Source organism: Drosophila hydei, unplaced genomic scaffold (genome assembly GCF_003285905.1).
Source record: "Drosophila hydei strain 15085-1641.00,03,60 unplaced genomic scaffold, DhydRS2 tig00000090-arrow-arrow-pilon, whole genome shotgun sequence".
NCBI lineage: Eukaryota > Metazoa > Arthropoda > Insecta > Diptera > Drosophilidae > Drosophila > Drosophila hydei.
In genome coordinates, this window is record NW_022045662.1 from 620,630 (window position 1) to 638,867 (window position 18,238).

Genomic DNA, 18,238 nt, shown 5'->3' on the forward strand with positions numbered 1-18,238 from the left:
GATGGCCAGCACAAATGCAATGCAATCGATGGTATCGCTTAGTTGCCATCGATTGAATTGTAGCTCAGATTGTTTTGCAGATTGAAGCTCGGATGAGGAATATATAAAAATAGTTTTATTTTCTTAATTTTTATAACGTTTAATAAACGCATTGGAGCTGTGCAAGTGCAATAATTGTGAGTAAATGTTTAATACAGTATGTGCATAAAATTCAAGTAAAACATTGCCTTAAGCGCCTCGACATTTTTCACTTGCGTCGGAAGTTTTCTTTCTCTCTCTGCGCTTCCAATTTTTTTTCGTTTTTTGTTGTATTTTACGATGCTGATTCGTAATTGTCTTGTATACACGCTCGCTCTTTTGGTCTGCGCGCGTGAGTGTGTGTAACTCTATAAATGTGTGTAACTTTCTGTGTATTGGTGAAAATGCTGTTGCTGTTGGCTGTGGCTGGTTGGAAAATAATTAAAGCAAATAAGTGTACAACTCCAATTTGTTGCACATTTCCAAGTGGCTAATTGCAGTGCATATAAACTTGACTAAATCGGTGCAACTCTCTCCCATTTTCTCTCTCACTGTCAACTATTTCCCTCTCTGTGTATGTGTTGGTGGATGCTGTTGCTGCCAAAGGAGTATTAGAAGAAGACTTTGTGTGTTGGATGCCATTCTCAGCATCCACATTCACATGCACGAAACAAAGTCAAGATAAACGAATACAACGGGAATCGAAAGCAGAATCGGGAATCGGTAAACGTTGAATCGACGACCATCGAACGTCTGTTTGTTCGTTTCTTTTGGCTGTCCAGTCGTCCACTTCTTTGTGCGCAACTGCAGGTAATTACTGAACTCCACCCCTCCACTGCATACCACCTTCCATTAACTCCCCCTCGATTCATGCCCTACAGCTTGGCTAAAAACTCAATGAAGTTTATAAAATTGGTAACCGAATGGAACCCATTAAACATTCGCTGCACATGCAGTTGCTCCCCTCATACATTCCCCTTACAGAATCGCCACCGCCCCTGCTGCTCGACGCTCTTTGCTAAAGACAATTGAGACAATTTCACAACAACAACAAAACAGAGAGAGAGAGAGAGGCAGAGTTTTGTGCAAGGGTCGTCGTCATCGTTGTTGTTGTTGCTGTTATCGTAGATAGAGTTGTGTGAAAGTCGTGCTTACTCACGTGACACGCAGGACTCGGCACCTTATGTGGGTGTTCAAATTTCGTGTGTACTGTAGATTGATTTTTGTTGTCTAAGTCTTTATCACATCAACAATTACATTTCCAAAGAAAAAATAGTAGAAACGAGCTTGAAAGAATTAAGCAACAGTGAAAATTACATTGAGTGCAAGTTATGAAATGATAATTCGGAACTCATAATCGATAATATATGCATATCGTCGTCTCAATTAGTGTATTGTTTTCCAAGTCTGGTTTGTCATGGAGAGAAACTCGTTGCGCGTCCATCTCTAATCGTGTAGTTGTTGCTGCCTGTTGTGCAGACCGGGGAATGTAGACACACATTGTACAGGAAATCTGTTGCTGGGAACCTCTGCGTAAAATAAATTTTGATTCTGCGTGCTGCACTTGCAGTTTGCATTTCTGTTTGCCACTTCTTTTGCAGATGGAGCCCAAAAGGTGGCAACGCTGTAGCTGTAGTACACGCAGCAACAGCACCAGCAGCAACTGTGTCGCATATTTGTGTAATTCTTGTAAAGCCGGAAAACTCAATTAACGTTTCGAGTGTTTGTTGCTTTTATTAAAAGCGTACACACCCACACGCGCGCAACTAACTGCAATTGCTTATAGAATTTGTCTGCGTGTGTGTGTTCATTCACAGAACGCAGAAGAGAACACATGCCATTGCTGCAAAATGTGTTAGCAGAGAGAGAGCAGGATAACAGGCAACAAGAGAACCAAAAATGCACAGGGCAAACGAGTAAGACAACAACAACAAAAACAAAACGCCACCCACATTTGACATAACTGTCATTCTGCTGCTACTGCGACTACTCTCTCAAAAGTCGCGCGCGCCCTCTCGCACATACACACACGCACACACAAACAGATACTCGCTTGTGCGCGTTCACTCTCTCATAAAATCAGTATTTGCTCTCTGTTTCTTGCTTAGTTGCGTTTGTCGCAGCAGCAGCAGCGCAGCCAACAGCAGCAGCAGGCATACAAGGATTTTCAATTTGTTGCAGAACTTTTCCAACGAAGACTAAAATAAAATAAAAACGATAATAATAAATAATACAAAAAAAAAACAATATTTAAAATAATGTTAAATTAAAGGTGCGTGCGTGTGTGTGTGTGTGCAAAGTAAACTACAAAATGTTTTAAAATTTGTGCAAATGTGTTTTTTTTTGCTATCGCTGTAGCTAGTAGGTGGTAGAACGAGGGGGCGTAGAGTGGAGGGCGTCAGGTGGCAATTTGCATTCGACTGCGCCGGCTGTGTGCGTATGCTCCGCTAAGCGCAGGCTCTCAGTTCTGCTCTGCTCTCTAGCGTATGAGATGTCCAGTCGTGGATGTATCCCAATGGAGGAGGCCCCCTCAGCCAAGTTCTGCCCTACTGTTGTTGTTGTTCTTTCGCTTACTTTTTCCCTTTCTTTCATTTCCTTGCTTTCTTTCATTTTTTTATACCCTGTAAGTAGTAGCTGGTCAAACATGCCGACACTTTTTCATTCAAGCATTACGGACATTTGTCTGTGGCAATTCCGGAATTATAGTGGTCAATTTATATGTGATTCAAAATACTTGGAGAAAAAAAAAAAAACAAGTATATAATAAATAGAAATGTTTAAAGAACCCATACAAACTGGGCTTATATAGGTGTAAGTCTTTTCGGCTAAAAGCTTTCAATATTTAATAGAAATTGTGATAAAATTTGTTTATTTGTTTCTTTAACTAGTTTAATGTGGTGTTGTGTCGCGTTATGAACTCTTGTTTTTATAACCCAATGAACTATCCAAGTTCTTAGAGTTCCCATAATCATTTTTGTACAATCTATTTATCGGCTTGGGAAAAAACGACAAGGAATATGTGTAATTTTCTGTATATTTTATATATCAACATAATATTCGAAATGTTTATATAGATTCAAAGTTTCTCAAGGTTTTTAATGCAAACTTGTCGAAGCTAGTATATGACTCAGATTAAGACTATGATATGACTAAGAGTTTCAAAATAGATGTATATTTCAGTAAAGGCTAATTGTGGATAGTGACGGGGTATATTAGTTGCGTGAAATGTATGTAACAGGCAGACGAAGGCGTGGCAGACCCTATAAAAAATATATATATTCTTGATCGGAACAACGAGCTGAGTCGATCTTGATAGAATTGAAATTTGAAATGAATACCATACGCAGCACGAGTTTATTATTTTCCAATCCCATTTCCTTATCGATAATAATCGATCATTAAATGTCGCTTTTAATTTTTAATTTTAATAGATTATGAATTAACAAATATTGATATTATTATAATTATCTAAAATGTAGATCAAAGATACATATATACACGATATTCGGAGTATAAAAATATGAACTTATAAACTTAATGATCCTTTTTATTCTCTGTTCAGGTACAACAACAAGATGCGTCAATTCAATATTTCGGTCATTGGACTATCCGGGACCGAAAAGGATCGCGGCCAGGTTGGCGTTGGTAAATCATGTTTGTGCAACAGATTTATGCGGCCAATGGCCGACGATTATTTTATAGATCACATATCAGTGCTAAGTCAAAGTGATTTTAGTGGTCGAATTGTGAATAATGATCACTTTCTCTATTGGGGCGAGGTGCGCAAGACAACGGACGAGGGCGTCGAATACAATTTCAATATAATCGAACAAACAGAGTTTATGGACGATTCGACATTTCAAGCGTTCAAAGTCGGCAAAATGGATCCGTATCTGAAGCGCTGCACGGCGACAAAAGTCTTTTCTGCGGAGAAATTGATGTACATATGCAAAAATCAATTGGGCATCGAAAAGGAGTACGAACAAAAAGTGATGCCAGACGGGCGATTGAGTATCGATGGCTTTGTCGTCGTCTTCGATGTGAGTCCAGTGCCAAACCGTAGCGTTGAGAAGCAAGTTGAATTCGTACAGAATGCGATTGCAAATATATTAAAGAATAAGAAACCACTTGTTCTGGTGACCACCAAGAATGACGACGCCTACGAGCTGTATGTGCGCGAGGCAGAAAAGATTAGCCAACGCAAGGATTACAAGAGCACGGTGCAATTGATTGAGACATCGGCGCATGAGAGCATTAACATCGATTTGGCATTTCTGATGCTCGCCCAAATGATTGACAAAGTGAAGAATCGTGTCAAGATCATTTCGTATCAGGAATCGGCCAAGTCGCGCAAAGAATTGCTCGATATTCGATCGGAGGCTGTAACGCGTTTGATACGAAATCAAATCACCGATTATCATATATTATGGTCACAAGGGTCAAAGATGCTATCACAGTATCGCGAATGGAATGAGTTCCTTAACATATTTGGACACGAGGCCGGACAGAAGCTATTCCGTCGTCACATGAAGAAACTGCGCGACGATCATCTCAATAAGAAACTGCATCAGTATTTGGATAAGTTTGCATTGGCCCTCGAGTATCTATTGCCAGATATAAGTGCATTAAATATAAGTGACGACGATGCTTGGGAATGCGCACGCAACTATTTACAGAATCATATTGAATTCGATCAGTATTTCTATGAGTTTCCACAAGTCAGCTGGACGGACTTTCTAGATATGGATGTGCCAGACGACGAGACGCGTATACCATTTGATGTACTGGAAACAAACGAGGCAGAGACCGTATTTCGTAACTATTTGAACTCGGTGCAACAGGATAAAAAGAAAATTGGGTAAGATATGGAATTACTTTGTCAATTTCATTCAAATTAAGTTTACTTGAGACTAAGACTAAGTCAACAATTGTATATGTATAACATTGAGCATGGAGCGAGCACAACTCAACCATATTGATCTATATATATATATATCAGTTGGGTATAACTAATTGGAAAATTATTTGACCTTGCAGTTGGAAGCAACAGTTCAAGATGCTGCTGGAGGAATCTGGTTTTGTGACGCCCGGCAAACAGTTGTCGGAGGTGCGGGTCCTTTTTATGGGTCGTGAATGCTTTGAGGCGTTATCCGAACACGACTGCCAACAGATCTATGATATACATCAGGACGAGATCATTGAGAAGAGCAAACAGAATTTTGTTGAACTGCTGCTGGAGCATGCGCAATATTTTCTACAATTCAAGAATGTGGACATCATCACACAGGAGGATGTTAGACAAATAACCGATGTTATCCAGGAGGATTCACGCTATAAAATGTTGGATCGTTTAGATCAGGAGCGACGCGTGATGTTGGTACAACACTTACGCTTCATTCATTGTCCCATCAGGGATCATTGTCCGTTCTTCAACAACTGTGTGGACAATCTGATTGAAGAGGTGCTCGCTGATAAATCCGCGGCCAATCATAAGACACTGGGTGGCAATGTTGGTGGTGGTGGTGGTTGGAAAACCACTGGCAACGGCTCCGAGCGTACATTGAATCTCCTTATTGTCGGCTCTGAGCATTTGGCTAGCGATTTACTGAACGATATACGCATATGTACGGGCAGCAAGGGTGAATATATCTATGAGAACCAAACATATTATCTCAATTATCGCATTGCCAATGGCGATATGGAGGCATTCAAGGCCATCGATGTCTACTCAAGTGGTAAGGCAAAACTATATATATAAAATCTATTGAACCATTTAAATATATATGTATATATCTATTTATTTATCTGCTGTCTAGGTCTCATTTGTGTTTACTCCAATCAACAGTCGTTTGAAACGCTCAAGGATAATCTAGAACGCACACTCTTATGCAATTTAGAGCTGGAGGATAAATTTGAGAATTTGCCAATTGTTTTAGTCTATCAACCGCAAGATCTGAAAGAGAATGAAGTTGAATATTTGCGCAGCGAGGGCATGCGTCTATCAGAAATGTTGCACTGCGATTTCATAGATCATACGCAAAATCATCAGAAATATGTTTACGATATACTCAATATAGTTATACTCTCATTGAAGCTAAGCGAAATGAAAAGCTATGAACCATATCCATCGTCCAATCATACCGATCTACGCATACTTGTCTGCATCTATTGCGGTGATCAATATGATATCGAGAACATTGTCCAGCCATTGTTAGCCGAATCGACGCTGGTCAAAGCCAATGAGCATTGCATCATAGTCGATGTCTTCATTGGTGATGCCAAACGACGTGTGGAATTCATTCTATCCTCGTATCATGGCACCAATCAATATCGTGATGAACTTATCCATGGCTATATATACATCTATTCGGCCAAACGACGCTCATCGCTGGCCAATCTCAAGTGAGTGTCGAACATTTATAGTTGTAGAACATTCTACTTATAAGCTTTACTTTTTTTGTACTTCCATAGCATTTTGGCTGCACAAAATGCAAACATTCCATTGCAATTGGTCGCCGTGACGGAGAGCGGCGGCGTTAATGCTTTCTTTAATAACGAAATCTGCCAGTTTCTCATTACCGAGGGCAATGCATTGGCCGATCGCTACAAGGGCAGCTTCATGACCTTCTCAGCCGATCAATATGTCAAGTGTATGTGTGCATAGCTAAGGAAGTTAACAATTTGGACTGATTTGAACTCAATCTCTCTTTCATTTCATTTAGTTGCCTTCTATAATCCATTTTTGAAGATCGCATGGGATAATAAATACGAGGTTGAGAATCTACATGTGGAGGAGTCAATTACTTTAGATTCGGGCGAGGGTACGCTTGAGAACTCGGTTAATCAAATGCCACGACCACCGCCCAGACATGAAAGCTATATGCTATCCAACACACTGGGCACCGATGGTTCAGGCAGTGAGAATTATGAAATGCTTCCTACGCGATCTCTCAACTCATTAAATGGTTAGTTTTGCTTTATACACGTCTCTTATAATAACTCTAATACGATATTTTTAATTTGTAGAAGAAAGAGATATATCACTAGATGAAATCTATGATGACAACAACGAAAAACCCAAACACCTGCACCAAAGTAAGTTTCCCAATAGTTTAGAATACATTAAAAAATCCACTAAATACAATCTACAGACATATTCTAAAATAATCTATACATAAGTCCAACTATCCATATCCATATCATATGAAATACTATATCCAATCCAATCAGTCAGCATATGTACATAAACATGTATGTCGTATATGTGTATACGACATTTACAGCTCATGCATTGTGAGTCTTCCCTGCAATTTGATACCCTGTAAACAAAGATACTTAACGGGCTGGCATGGACAGTAAAAAGTTTTACTTATAGCAAAAAAAGTTTTAAGTCTCAAATTCTTAAAAAAAAAGTAAAGCTGTCAAGTCAAAATCAAAGTTTCGGGCTATGAAAAATAACGTTAAGTTGCACTTTCTGACTTCGTCCGTCTTAGCTGCAAACGTTAGTCGAAGCTTTCTACTTTATACCCTGTAGCAGGCTGGCACGCACAGGCAGCACAAGTTCTGATCAACTAATTAACTGTTAACATATGTTCAGCTTGACTTGAAAAACAAAAGGTTGTATATTGACTGGGACTTTTCGACTGTTTTTAGACTTGAGCATGGTTTTAAATCGAAACTGATTATTTACAGGGTATACCGGCTTTGAATCATTGATATTTAAGATCCTCTAAAGTACCCAGAACCCAAATATATTTTTAACATACAAACCATATAAATACTCTCTGTAATACTCTCTCTTATATATAATGATTACCATATATATTATTAATGATTAATCATAACAATTGTTTTTTTTTTTTTTAATCGATTTATCTCTGTGTCTGTGTATTCGTTGTTGTCATTGCCTATTGCATACCAAATAACTATTATATATATATATATATAAAAAAATCGAAAATATGTTGAAAAAAAAACAAAAAAAAACAGGATTCCAGATATTCCCTCCTCCAACAACTCCTCCAGAGCCAGCCCCTCCAGATCATCAGCTCATTACATGCACATATAAGAGTCAATTCGTTTCGGCTTCAGAATCAAGTTTGGAAGAGATAACATGTAATCTAACTAATTGAATATTTTCTTATATACTCGTTTATATCGTATGATATCGTAATATGCATCATAAATTTTACTTCTTATCAGTTTCATTCTTTTTTATAGTCATTTTCTTTCTGTTCCTTTTGTTCGTTTTGTTTGTGCTTTTACTCGTTTTGGTCTTCGTTTTACAGCCAAGACGTAAACTGTAAATGTTGTTTGCTCATTCATAATATCCCCCAAGTCGACCGACCCCATCCGTCACCCGCCACCCACCACCCTCCAACCCACACTTAGCCCATTCATATGCTCGATTTGTACAAATACCTCATCATCATCTTTATGTATACATTTATATCTATATATATCTGAATAAAAGAACCCGCATAACCACAATTTCATTCATTTAGTCAACTCGTTTTAATGCCCTTGCAGAAGGATATTTAGATTTCAAAATAGATTTGCCATATAATTATATTTGTATAAATAAATATATATAGGCGTATTGTCATAGCCTAACTATACTGTTGTCTGATTCCATGCAAATTTAATCAGGCACTAAAGCTGGCCTTATTAGTTCATATATATTCTCAAATATATATTAATATATTGGATCGAATTGCTATGCACAGCTTTTATAGATAGAAAAAGTCTGTTGCGTACAGACATATCAGATCAAAATATTATATATATCATGTAAAAGCTTCGAAAGTTAACTTTCTGCAAGGGTATTCGAGCTTCGGCTTTGGTCGAACATTGCTTTAGTTTTCCTTTTGCCCCTTCTCTGTCTCTCACCTAATTTAGCTATTATACAATATCCATAATATATATATGTATATACATATATATATATACTACAACTACCAACTTTTTGTTTGGCCTCAATTGTATATAGTTTTTCTTTATGTTGCGTACATTTGTTCAATAGTTTTCCTTTTTCTTTTCTTTTCTATTTTTTTTTTTTACTTTTAAACTTAGCTGAAACTTAAAAAAGAAAATGAAAAACTTGCTCTAACTATTGCCATTTGATGCATATTATATTTTCGTTGTTCTTGTTGTTGTTTTTTCCATTTTCCTTTTCTTTCGTGCCTTATTTGGGCATTTCTTTGTTCTATTCATGCATTTCATAAGCAGCGGATGTCAGCGGGTCAAAGGATTCATTGGCCACCCACGATGCAGGTTAACTAAATGTTCCAATAAGTTTAAACCGCACATTCAAATAAACTAATTCACCTATTCAGTGATCCGTAAACAATGAAGTTCACTCACGTCAAGAATATTTTTTTTGCTTGTTCATGAATTTTACATTCCCTTGAATTATTTAATTGTTCATGAACGAACACTGAATGGCTTGATAAGCGCTAGTGTTCCTTGTTTAAGCAACGACCTGTGTCAATGTATCGATAGAATGAACGACTAACTATCGATCAAAGTCACAACAATTAAAATTCGCATCGCTCATGAGCAACTTAACTCTCCGAATGTATCGTTCATGACTCAACTTGTGAATAAAAAGAACGAGATACGTAGCTCACGGCTCGATAATGAACGTTTTAATTAATCGAAATTGAAAATGAATTCGCAATTTAATTTTATAAACAAGCAAAAAGAAAAAATCACAGAAACTTCTGCACGATCTTTAGATCTTTAGATCCTCTTCCTGCCCCGCTAGCCTTTCAGCGTTACTTTAATGTAAATATTATTTTACCATGAGAAAATTAAAAAAAAAATGGTTTGCATAATTTACAGAATGGCTGGAGGATAAAAGCGATGCACGTCGCAACGCAAATAAGAACTCCATCTGGAATAATTTTAGTGGCTCAACGCATGCGTATACCACAGGCAGGCGGCATATCGATTCCAATTTGAATAAAATACGGCCAAAGGGACCCAGCCAAACGCTGAAGGTGGGTGAAGCGCCCAGTCGTAACTGTGCCATGAGCTCCTCAACTTTCACGCTACCCACACAGCAACCGGGCAAGCTGAATATGAAGAACTTTCAGCTGGTTAGCGATGCAGTTGCCAAAATGAATTTCACTAGCAGCGGCAGCATGGGAGAGTCCTATTTGGCCGGCTGTTGTGAACCGGGTGTTGAGAAGGATGCCAAACGCTATGACCATGCCCAGCTTGATGGCGAGGATGAGGACTCTGAGGAGCTTGCCGAGTACGAGCAAATCTATGAAAATGAAGGTGCGTTTAAGAAGAAGAATATAAGAAAAGCAGATGAACTACAGCAGCCAGTACATTGTAATATGATCTAACTGACTACCACATACCCTGAACACTATTGCAAACGGGTTTAACTGACGCTGATTAGGCCAGTAAATCTCCATGAAACTGTGTCAAGTATAGATTTAAACGATTATGTATTCGTAATAAGTCAAGTGCATGAGCTGTAAATGTAAATGAATTTTATCTTCAGATCATAATTCTTAATGCGATTCGGCTTGGGGTTCGAATCAGTATCTGGACTACAGATTTGGTTGCTTTAGCTAAGATAAATCGACTGTCGAATAGACTCTTGGCTTGGATAGGGATAGGGATTCGATTACTTGATCCTTATGCATTCCATGCTTTCTTTTCCTTCCATAGACTGCACCGAGTCGGATAGCTGCGCCAGTTCAACGGAGCGTCGCGTACGTCAGCAGAATGCCTACTATAAGGCTAACAAGAAGGCTGGCACTACCACCAAGAAGAACAAGAAGAAGAAGGTGGCCATTCCGGTGCAGACGCCACGTGTGCCACCATTTGGTGCGTATGTCAGTCCACCAGAGATACCGTTGCACTATCAGCGTATGGCCGCTGCTGCAGCTGCAGGTGAGAAAAGTATGTGTCGTGCTTTATTATTTGCATTTCTTGTTCGAGTTGCTCTTCAGTTCAGCCAAATGCTAAAACCACTAACATTTGAGATCGGCTTTAAGTATAAGTATGTTACCATTAGCATTAACATGCAGCTTAGCATTTATAAGACTTTTTATAACACAGCATAAACTATTTTGCTTTGTTGCTTTTGGGCTTACTTCATTTGAATATTTTATGTTTAAGTATGTCAGCAATAATGTTAAAGATTATTTTTATACAATTAACAGAGTAATTCTTTAACTAGACGTCTGTTAGCCTTAACTTTTATAAGACTATGCTTGTTAACTCTTTTTTCCGTCTTTAGAAAAAGCTGACTCTGGGATTGTGCCCGAATTCATGAAAAGCGACAAATCACCAGAGGTAAAACTACTCAAAGATCTCTCATATAATCAAATATAATATATTTATTTATATATATATATGTACACAAATTTATCTTCCTTAGTATTCCATGGTGCCAGAACTAACTGCAGTGAGCATATTTGGTGCTGAGAACTTGCCCGAATACAATATGAATGCGAAATGCTTGAAGGATTTCGAGAAGCTGGAGAAGCGACGTATCAAAGAGGAGCAGACACGATTGCGCAAGCTGCAGGAGAAGGAAAAGGAGCAGGAGAAGAAGCTCAAGCGTAAGCTCAAACAGAATGCCAAAGGACTAACCGAAACAACTGAAGCCCAATTTGGCAAATTAATGATCACATCCGATAAGGACGAGATACCCATATTCCTAATCAAATGCGTTGAATTCATTGAGAAGGAAGGACTCGATTCCGAGGGCATCTATCGTGTGCCAGGCAGTCGAGCTCATGTCGACATGCTGTTCCAACGTTTCGAAGAAGGTAAAGGAAACAACAATATTTATATATACGTATAAGCTTATGTCTATTATCCTTAACGTTAGATACCAATACAATTATTGATGTACTGGATATACCGGTAAATGCAGTAGCCACCGCGCTCAAGGACTTCTTTTCGAAACGTTTGCCACCGCTGTTCAGCAAGGATATTATCAAGGAGCTGGAGGAAATTGCCGGTTAGTCCAAAACTCTTCAAGTCTATCCATAAAACAAATTTAATTTACAATTGTTTTTTCTGTTTCTGGTCAGGCTCTCGCGGCGTTGGCTCCTCCAAACTGAACGTTGAGGTGAAGACCGATCGCAGCTGCCGTTTGATAGCTTTAAAGTCATTGCTACAAAAATTACCACCCATCAATTTCGCCATACTCAAATACATATTCCAGCACTTTGTGCAGTAAGTCACGAATCCCACAACGACTCTATATATATATATATATATTGTTGATTTTAATGTTATACGTTTCTTGCAGTGTCTCGGACAACTCGAAGCTGAATAGCATGGATAGCAAAAATTTGGCAATTTGCTGGTGGCCCACATTGATACCCATAGATTTCACGGATATGGGCCATTTTGAACAATTGCGTCCCTATCTCGAGGATATTGTGCAAACGATGATCGATCAATTTCCATATCTATTCTGTGGCAAAGATGCTTTCGTTATGGTCTAAACAGACAATAGATGAATACACAAAAGATGAACAAGTAGCAGCAGAGCAGATCTATTTATAGAGAAGGGCTTTGAAGAGAACCCATCGGTCGATTGAAAGATCATCAAACAAAAACATAAAGCAGAACAAAAATATGTGTAATGGAAAAGCAGGCAGCAAAGTCGCGAAAGAAAGAAATGTCAAATTTTTGTAAACGCAACAGTATAAAGATGCATATATATATACTCCAATTTATATATTTATATATGTATACACACATGTATATATATGTATGTATGTATGTGTGTATTTACACCATTTAAATGTGTATATGTGTGTGCGTGTAAAGTATTTGGTATAAAAAGTATAAACCAATTAGTTAAGTAGGATATATTTATTTTATATATGTATGTGAATGTATATATATATATATATATATATGTGTATATATATATATATATATATATATATATATATTTATAATATATATATATATATACATATATATGAAAATTATATATATTTTGTATTAATGGCTTTGTTGTGTTTCCGTGATATGTGTAAACGCATAGGGGTTTTTGTGCCCGATCTATTATAACATATATATATATATATATATATATATATATATATATATATATATATATATATATATATATATATATATATATATATATATATATATATATATATTTATATATATATATATATATATATATATATATATATATATATATATATATATACGTCTGCATAGGATCTTGCATATAAAAAATTGATTATTTGTGTATTGTATGTTAAAATGTATGTTAAAAAAGTAAACCATATATATATATATATATATGTATTTATGTATGTATACACATATATACATAAATATAATTTATATATATATATATAAATATATATATATCGATATAGATGTCTAGTTAAAAGAAGCAGAGGCAGAGGCAACTTGGGCTAACAAAAAAAATTACACTTAAAAACAAAACGAAGCAAAAAAAAAACAATTTGAACTACTACAAATTTGAATCTCTATGTGTATTGTGAGAGTGTGAAAGAAAGTGTGTGTGATCGATCTCACTTCTTCCAGAGAGAGTGAGAGAGAGAATGATTGCGTGTCTCTGTTAAAGGAGAGTATGTGCGTGTGGGTGTGTGTTAGAGAGAGATGGAGTGAATGGATGAATGCATGCATGCTCGCATGCATGCTTGTTTCTTCTATGTGTATTTAAATGTATAAGAAACTAAATATTTCTATATAGATATTTATATATATATACATATATATATATATTTATATATATATACATACATATACATATATATATATATATATATATATATATATATAGATGTCTAGGTATGTATGTATACATACGTATTGAATTGTGTCTAAAAGATGAAAATGTATTAAGTATTAGCGCTAAATTATATGATAATATAACCTATTAACGAAACCCCTCAGCCCCTGCTCCGCCCCGCCCCTCCACCCATCACTCACAGGATCAATATTGCAAGAAAAATTTAAAAAAAATTAAAAATTCTTTGTCTCTTAGCTCTCAGCTATTATTATAAATGTGTGCTCTACTTACATATACACTTGCTATATATATATATATATATATAATTTGTGTGTATGTATTTTAAACTAAATAAAAAGAAAAGCGAAATCTAAACATAAGCATAAGTGTTATTCCTTGTAATTGAGCATTAATTTTTTATAAAAACTAATATATATGTATATATATACATATATATATATATATATATATATATATATATATATATATATATATATCTATATGCATATATACATATATATAATTATATAATTATCTTGTGTATCTTGTGTCTGGAACGGACCTCAAACTTAAAGCGAAAACAAACAAAAAAAGTAAAGACAAATGACAACAAAAGCGAAAATAGAGAGCAGAGAATGAGAAACAAAAAAAAAAAACAAAACAAAACAAAACAAAAATAAAAACAAACGCAAAAAAGAAATAACCAATATATAGTATAATTTGTATAGATATGTGTGTCTATTGCATTATTTGTACACGATTTGTGCATGCATATATATAGTATATATATGTATATGGATTCATATATATGTCTGTGTGCATTTATTTATATATACGCCTAAAAAACAAACAAAAAAAAACGAAAAACAAAAAAATGCAATGTCTCAAAACAAAAGCAAAAAACAAATGTAATTCGACGTGATGTGTAATATTTTTAAAAGCAAATTTTATGCCCCCCATAAAAAAAAAACAAAATCCTAGCCACACCCCCTCCCCAAAACCCAGCGCTCCCCATCAGGCATATATATATATATATATATGTATGCAGCTATATATGTCAGGCTATGGAGTGCAAAAAAAAGAATAAAAAATAAATAAATTTGTGGGCATTTTCCAAATATTTGTGAAGCATTTACATTTCGTTGTTTCCTTGTTTTTTTTTTTATTCAAATAAAAAAGATTCTTAAGCTAAGGATTGGGCTATATAATGAAGCTACGAAAAGCTGGCGAGCACAATTTGGCTTGGAATTGGGTTTAGTTAGGTAATCCTACTCCATCTCCTCCTCAGCTTGTACTCGTTGCCATACAGTCAGATGCATGGAACAATCTACATTTCTCTGCGCCTCATTATCTGCTTGCTCCTGCCGCAGCCCATGGCCAGCGCTTTGCGGCATCTGCCTTAGCTGGCCAGCAAATTAGCTGCTATGGCTTCAGTGTCCAGCAGCGTTAGCTTATCTGTTATTCTGGACTTCTTAAAGACAGGTTCATCATCATCATCATCATCATCATCATCATCATCGTCGTCATGCTCATCCTCATCCTCATCATCTTCATCTTTCTGCTCTACATCCTCCTCCTTCACATTGTCCCTCTTTCTATAGATCTTCTCTGGATCTGGCAGCCAGGACAAATCCACTGACTGCTCACTCTCGCTATCCATATCAAACTGCTGTGTTTTATCATCTTTCTGTTGCTGCTCCTCGTCCTCCTCGTCGTCGCTCTGCTGTTGATCTGCCTTTTTGCGCAATTTCTCGCGCTGCAGCTTATGGCGTTTCTTGACCAGCTCACGGAAACGCTGCTTATCATATTGATCCTCCTCGTTGAGCAGTGCCTTGGACAACATTAGATTGATGCCACCATCATCATCCTTTTGTTTTTGTTGTTGCTTCTGTTGCCTGGTCGTCAGCGCCTTCATTTGGTTACGCTCATCAGCAAGCGTCTGGCCATCCTCATCGAATTTGAGCTTCGAATTGATTTGTATGTTCTTTTTAATGGCCTTCTTGGCCAGCGACGCTTTGGTCACTAGCTTCTCACGCTTGGGCACCACAAGCGCCTCTTCCGACTCCTGTTTCACCTGCTGCTCCAGTTCAATGGGCTCACCTTCAACGTCGTGATCCCGCCGCTTGATCTTTATAAAGTCATCCGCTTCCTCCTCTTCCTCATTGTCGTTGTCGTGGCCAAAGCCTGTTGCTGTATTTGCTTGCCGCTCCGGTTGTTCCAGCTGTTGCTGTTGCTTATGCCGCCATTTCAGCTTTTCGATGAAAGGCACACGAGGAGTGACAGCCAATCCCAGGGACTGGGCATAGGCATCCAGATCAAGGCTAAGCACATTAAACAGTCGCTTATTGCGCATAAGGAACACAGATTTTAGATAGGAAAGAAAAGCACGTTGAGCCGAAGCACGCAAATCGGGAAATTGTGCGAGAAACGCTTCGATTTTGACGCGTGGCGAGAATAATTTCTTGGGATCAATGAGGACAGAGCGTATGTCGAGATTAAGCTGTTCCTTTAGAGCAGATATCATGTACTCCTCCTCGCTGGGCGTCAACACCAGAAGGCATTCACCTCGATTTTTATTGCGTGCCGAGCGACCTGCCCGATGAATATATTGGGATACATCTTCGGGACAATCCAGCTGCAGAACCCAGTTAACGGAGGGAAAGTCTAGGCCGCGTGAAGCCACATCCGTGGCAAACATGACCACATGGCTTTTGCGCAGAAAGTCCTCATAGATGGCAATGCGACGATCCTGATGCAAGGTGCCATAAAGTGCCAGCAATCCAACGCCTGGTCGCAATTTACAAAAGATCTCATACAAATATTTCGCCTGCTTACAGCTGGAAACAAAGACAATGATCTTTTGCTTCAGGTGATTCTTAATGAACGACCACAGCATCGTTAACTTATCCTCCAGCGGAAGAACCACATAGCTCTGTTGCAGCAATTCCGGCAAGGCCAACACAGCTGTGGATCCTGTAGGTTTTGTGTCAACTGACTTAGCTGCACCATAGCCCACGTAGACTGGACTCTTTAGATTGAGTCGGGCCAGATCCTCCAGTGTATTGGTTTGAGTTGCCGAAAACAATAACGTTTGACGATCTGGCGGAAAGTTTTCGATTATAGAATTGAGTGTCTTTTGGAAGCCCATGTCCAGGCAGCGATCCGCCTCGTCCAGTACCAACAGCTCCATTGTGGTTGTATTAAACAGGGGATTCTCGTCCATGTGCTGGAGTAATCGACCAGGTGTGCATATCAGTATGTTGCATTGATCCATACGCGTGCGTTCGAATTTTAGATTTTTGCCGCCAATAATAAGACCCGCAGAGAAATCATGATGCTTGCCGATTCTCTTCAGTGTTTCAAAGATTTGGTAGGCTAGCTCACGTGTTGGAGAGATGATAATGGCTCCAACTCCATCAGAACGGGACCATTTACTCATATACAGATGTTCCAGGACCTAAATAAATAGTTTTACTATATGATAACTTGCATTTGATTACAGATTTGTTGCAGTCTGCAATCTGGTCTTCTTCACTTACGGGTATAAGAAAGGCCAAAGTTTTGCCGCTGCCCGTGATAGCTGCTCCAAGCACATCTTTGCCCTGTAGCGCGTGTCCTATACTCAAACGCTGCACCTCGGTAGGCGTTGTGTACTTGGCCTCGGCTAAGGCTTTTTGTGTTTTCTGTGATAGTGGAAACTGGGCAAAGGTTTTAATCGTATCTGCGTCGATTTCATCATATTTGGCACGTAATTCCTGAATTTCCGTCTCGGTTGCGGCCAATTTAGAGCGTGACAGCTCTTTAGCCCGTTTCTGATTGTGTTGCTTGTTGTTGGGTTTGTGGCTGCTGCCCGGCTTGGATGGCGCACGTGATCCTGGCTTGCCAGGACCTCGGGGCTTCTGTTTTTGCATGCCGCGCAGCTTATTTATAATTGTTAAAACCGAAACACGTTTAGGTCACACTACGATGACTGTTGCACGCGGGTAAGTGCTTTGATTTGTTATCGATAGTGCACAATTCATGATACTTTTGTTCAATATATTTCAAAATAACAGTCAGACTGAGCCATTTTTATAATATTGATATTAAGCTGGCTAATCGAAGTTTGGCTATAAATAAAATGATTAAAGTAAAAGTTTTATTCATGATTTTATTAAAAGGAATTTGTGTTTATTTTGAAATTTGTATATCTTGCTGTGCAACCTTATCGATAACATTATTATGTCTGCAACATTTTATTTTCGACATATCAACATGTCTTTGAATGAGTATACTCGATAACTGTAAAACGATTTTTGGTTACACACGATAAAGAGATAAATATTAGAGATGGTCAATATTCAAACAGACAGCTGTCCCAGTACACAATTAGAATTTGCACCAAAGCATGCTTATAAATTTAAATCAGATATGTCGATTTTACCTTGTATTTCAGTAACTTATATATATATTGTGTGG

The 18,238-nt window shown here is 37.7% G+C and overlaps 2 protein-coding genes across 7 annotated transcripts; one reads left to right on the top strand and one right to left on the bottom strand.

The window, feature by feature from the left end:
- The first annotated feature begins 39 nt into the window (after positions 1 to 39).
- LOC111598144 (rho GTPase-activating protein 190) lies at positions 40 to 12,724 on the top strand. Of its 6 annotated transcripts, none has more exons than XM_023313211.2 (17): positions 40 to 176; positions 625 to 828; positions 3,581 to 4,876; positions 5,056 to 5,753; positions 5,835 to 6,420; positions 6,490 to 6,668; positions 6,741 to 6,983; positions 7,045 to 7,113; positions 8,008 to 8,133; positions 9,247 to 9,291; positions 9,862 to 10,302; positions 10,705 to 10,938; positions 11,279 to 11,334; positions 11,420 to 11,813; positions 11,876 to 12,007; positions 12,081 to 12,225; positions 12,302 to 12,724. In XM_023313211.2, the coding sequence occupies exons 3-17, from the start codon at positions 3,594 to 3,596 to the stop codon at positions 12,498 to 12,500; spliced, it is 4,830 nt and encodes a 1,609-aa protein (XP_023168979.2). In that variant the 5' UTR covers positions 40 to 176; positions 625 to 828; positions 3,581 to 3,593; the 3' UTR covers positions 12,501 to 12,724. The 6 variants fall into 6 exon arrangements, with proteins under 6 accessions (XP_023168979.2, XP_023168981.2, XP_023168978.2 ...); XM_023313213.2 differs by lacking the exon at positions 625 to 828 and having other exon boundaries at positions 9,862 to 10,019; positions 10,083 to 10,302; XM_023313210.2 differs by lacking the exon at positions 625 to 828.
- A 2,175-nt stretch (positions 12,725 to 14,899) lies between these two features.
- On the bottom strand, positions 14,900 to 17,802 carry LOC111598150 (probable ATP-dependent RNA helicase DDX10). The gene is made up of 2 exons (XM_023313230.2): positions 17,320 to 17,802; positions 14,900 to 17,237 (listed from the first exon to the last, which is right to left on the bottom strand). Exons 1-2 carry the CDS (start codon positions 17,689 to 17,691, stop codon positions 15,180 to 15,182), a joined length of 2,430 nt encoding a protein of 809 aa, XP_023168998.2. The 5' UTR covers positions 17,692 to 17,802; the 3' UTR covers positions 14,900 to 15,179.
- Between the last annotated feature and the right edge of the window lie 436 nt (positions 17,803 to 18,238).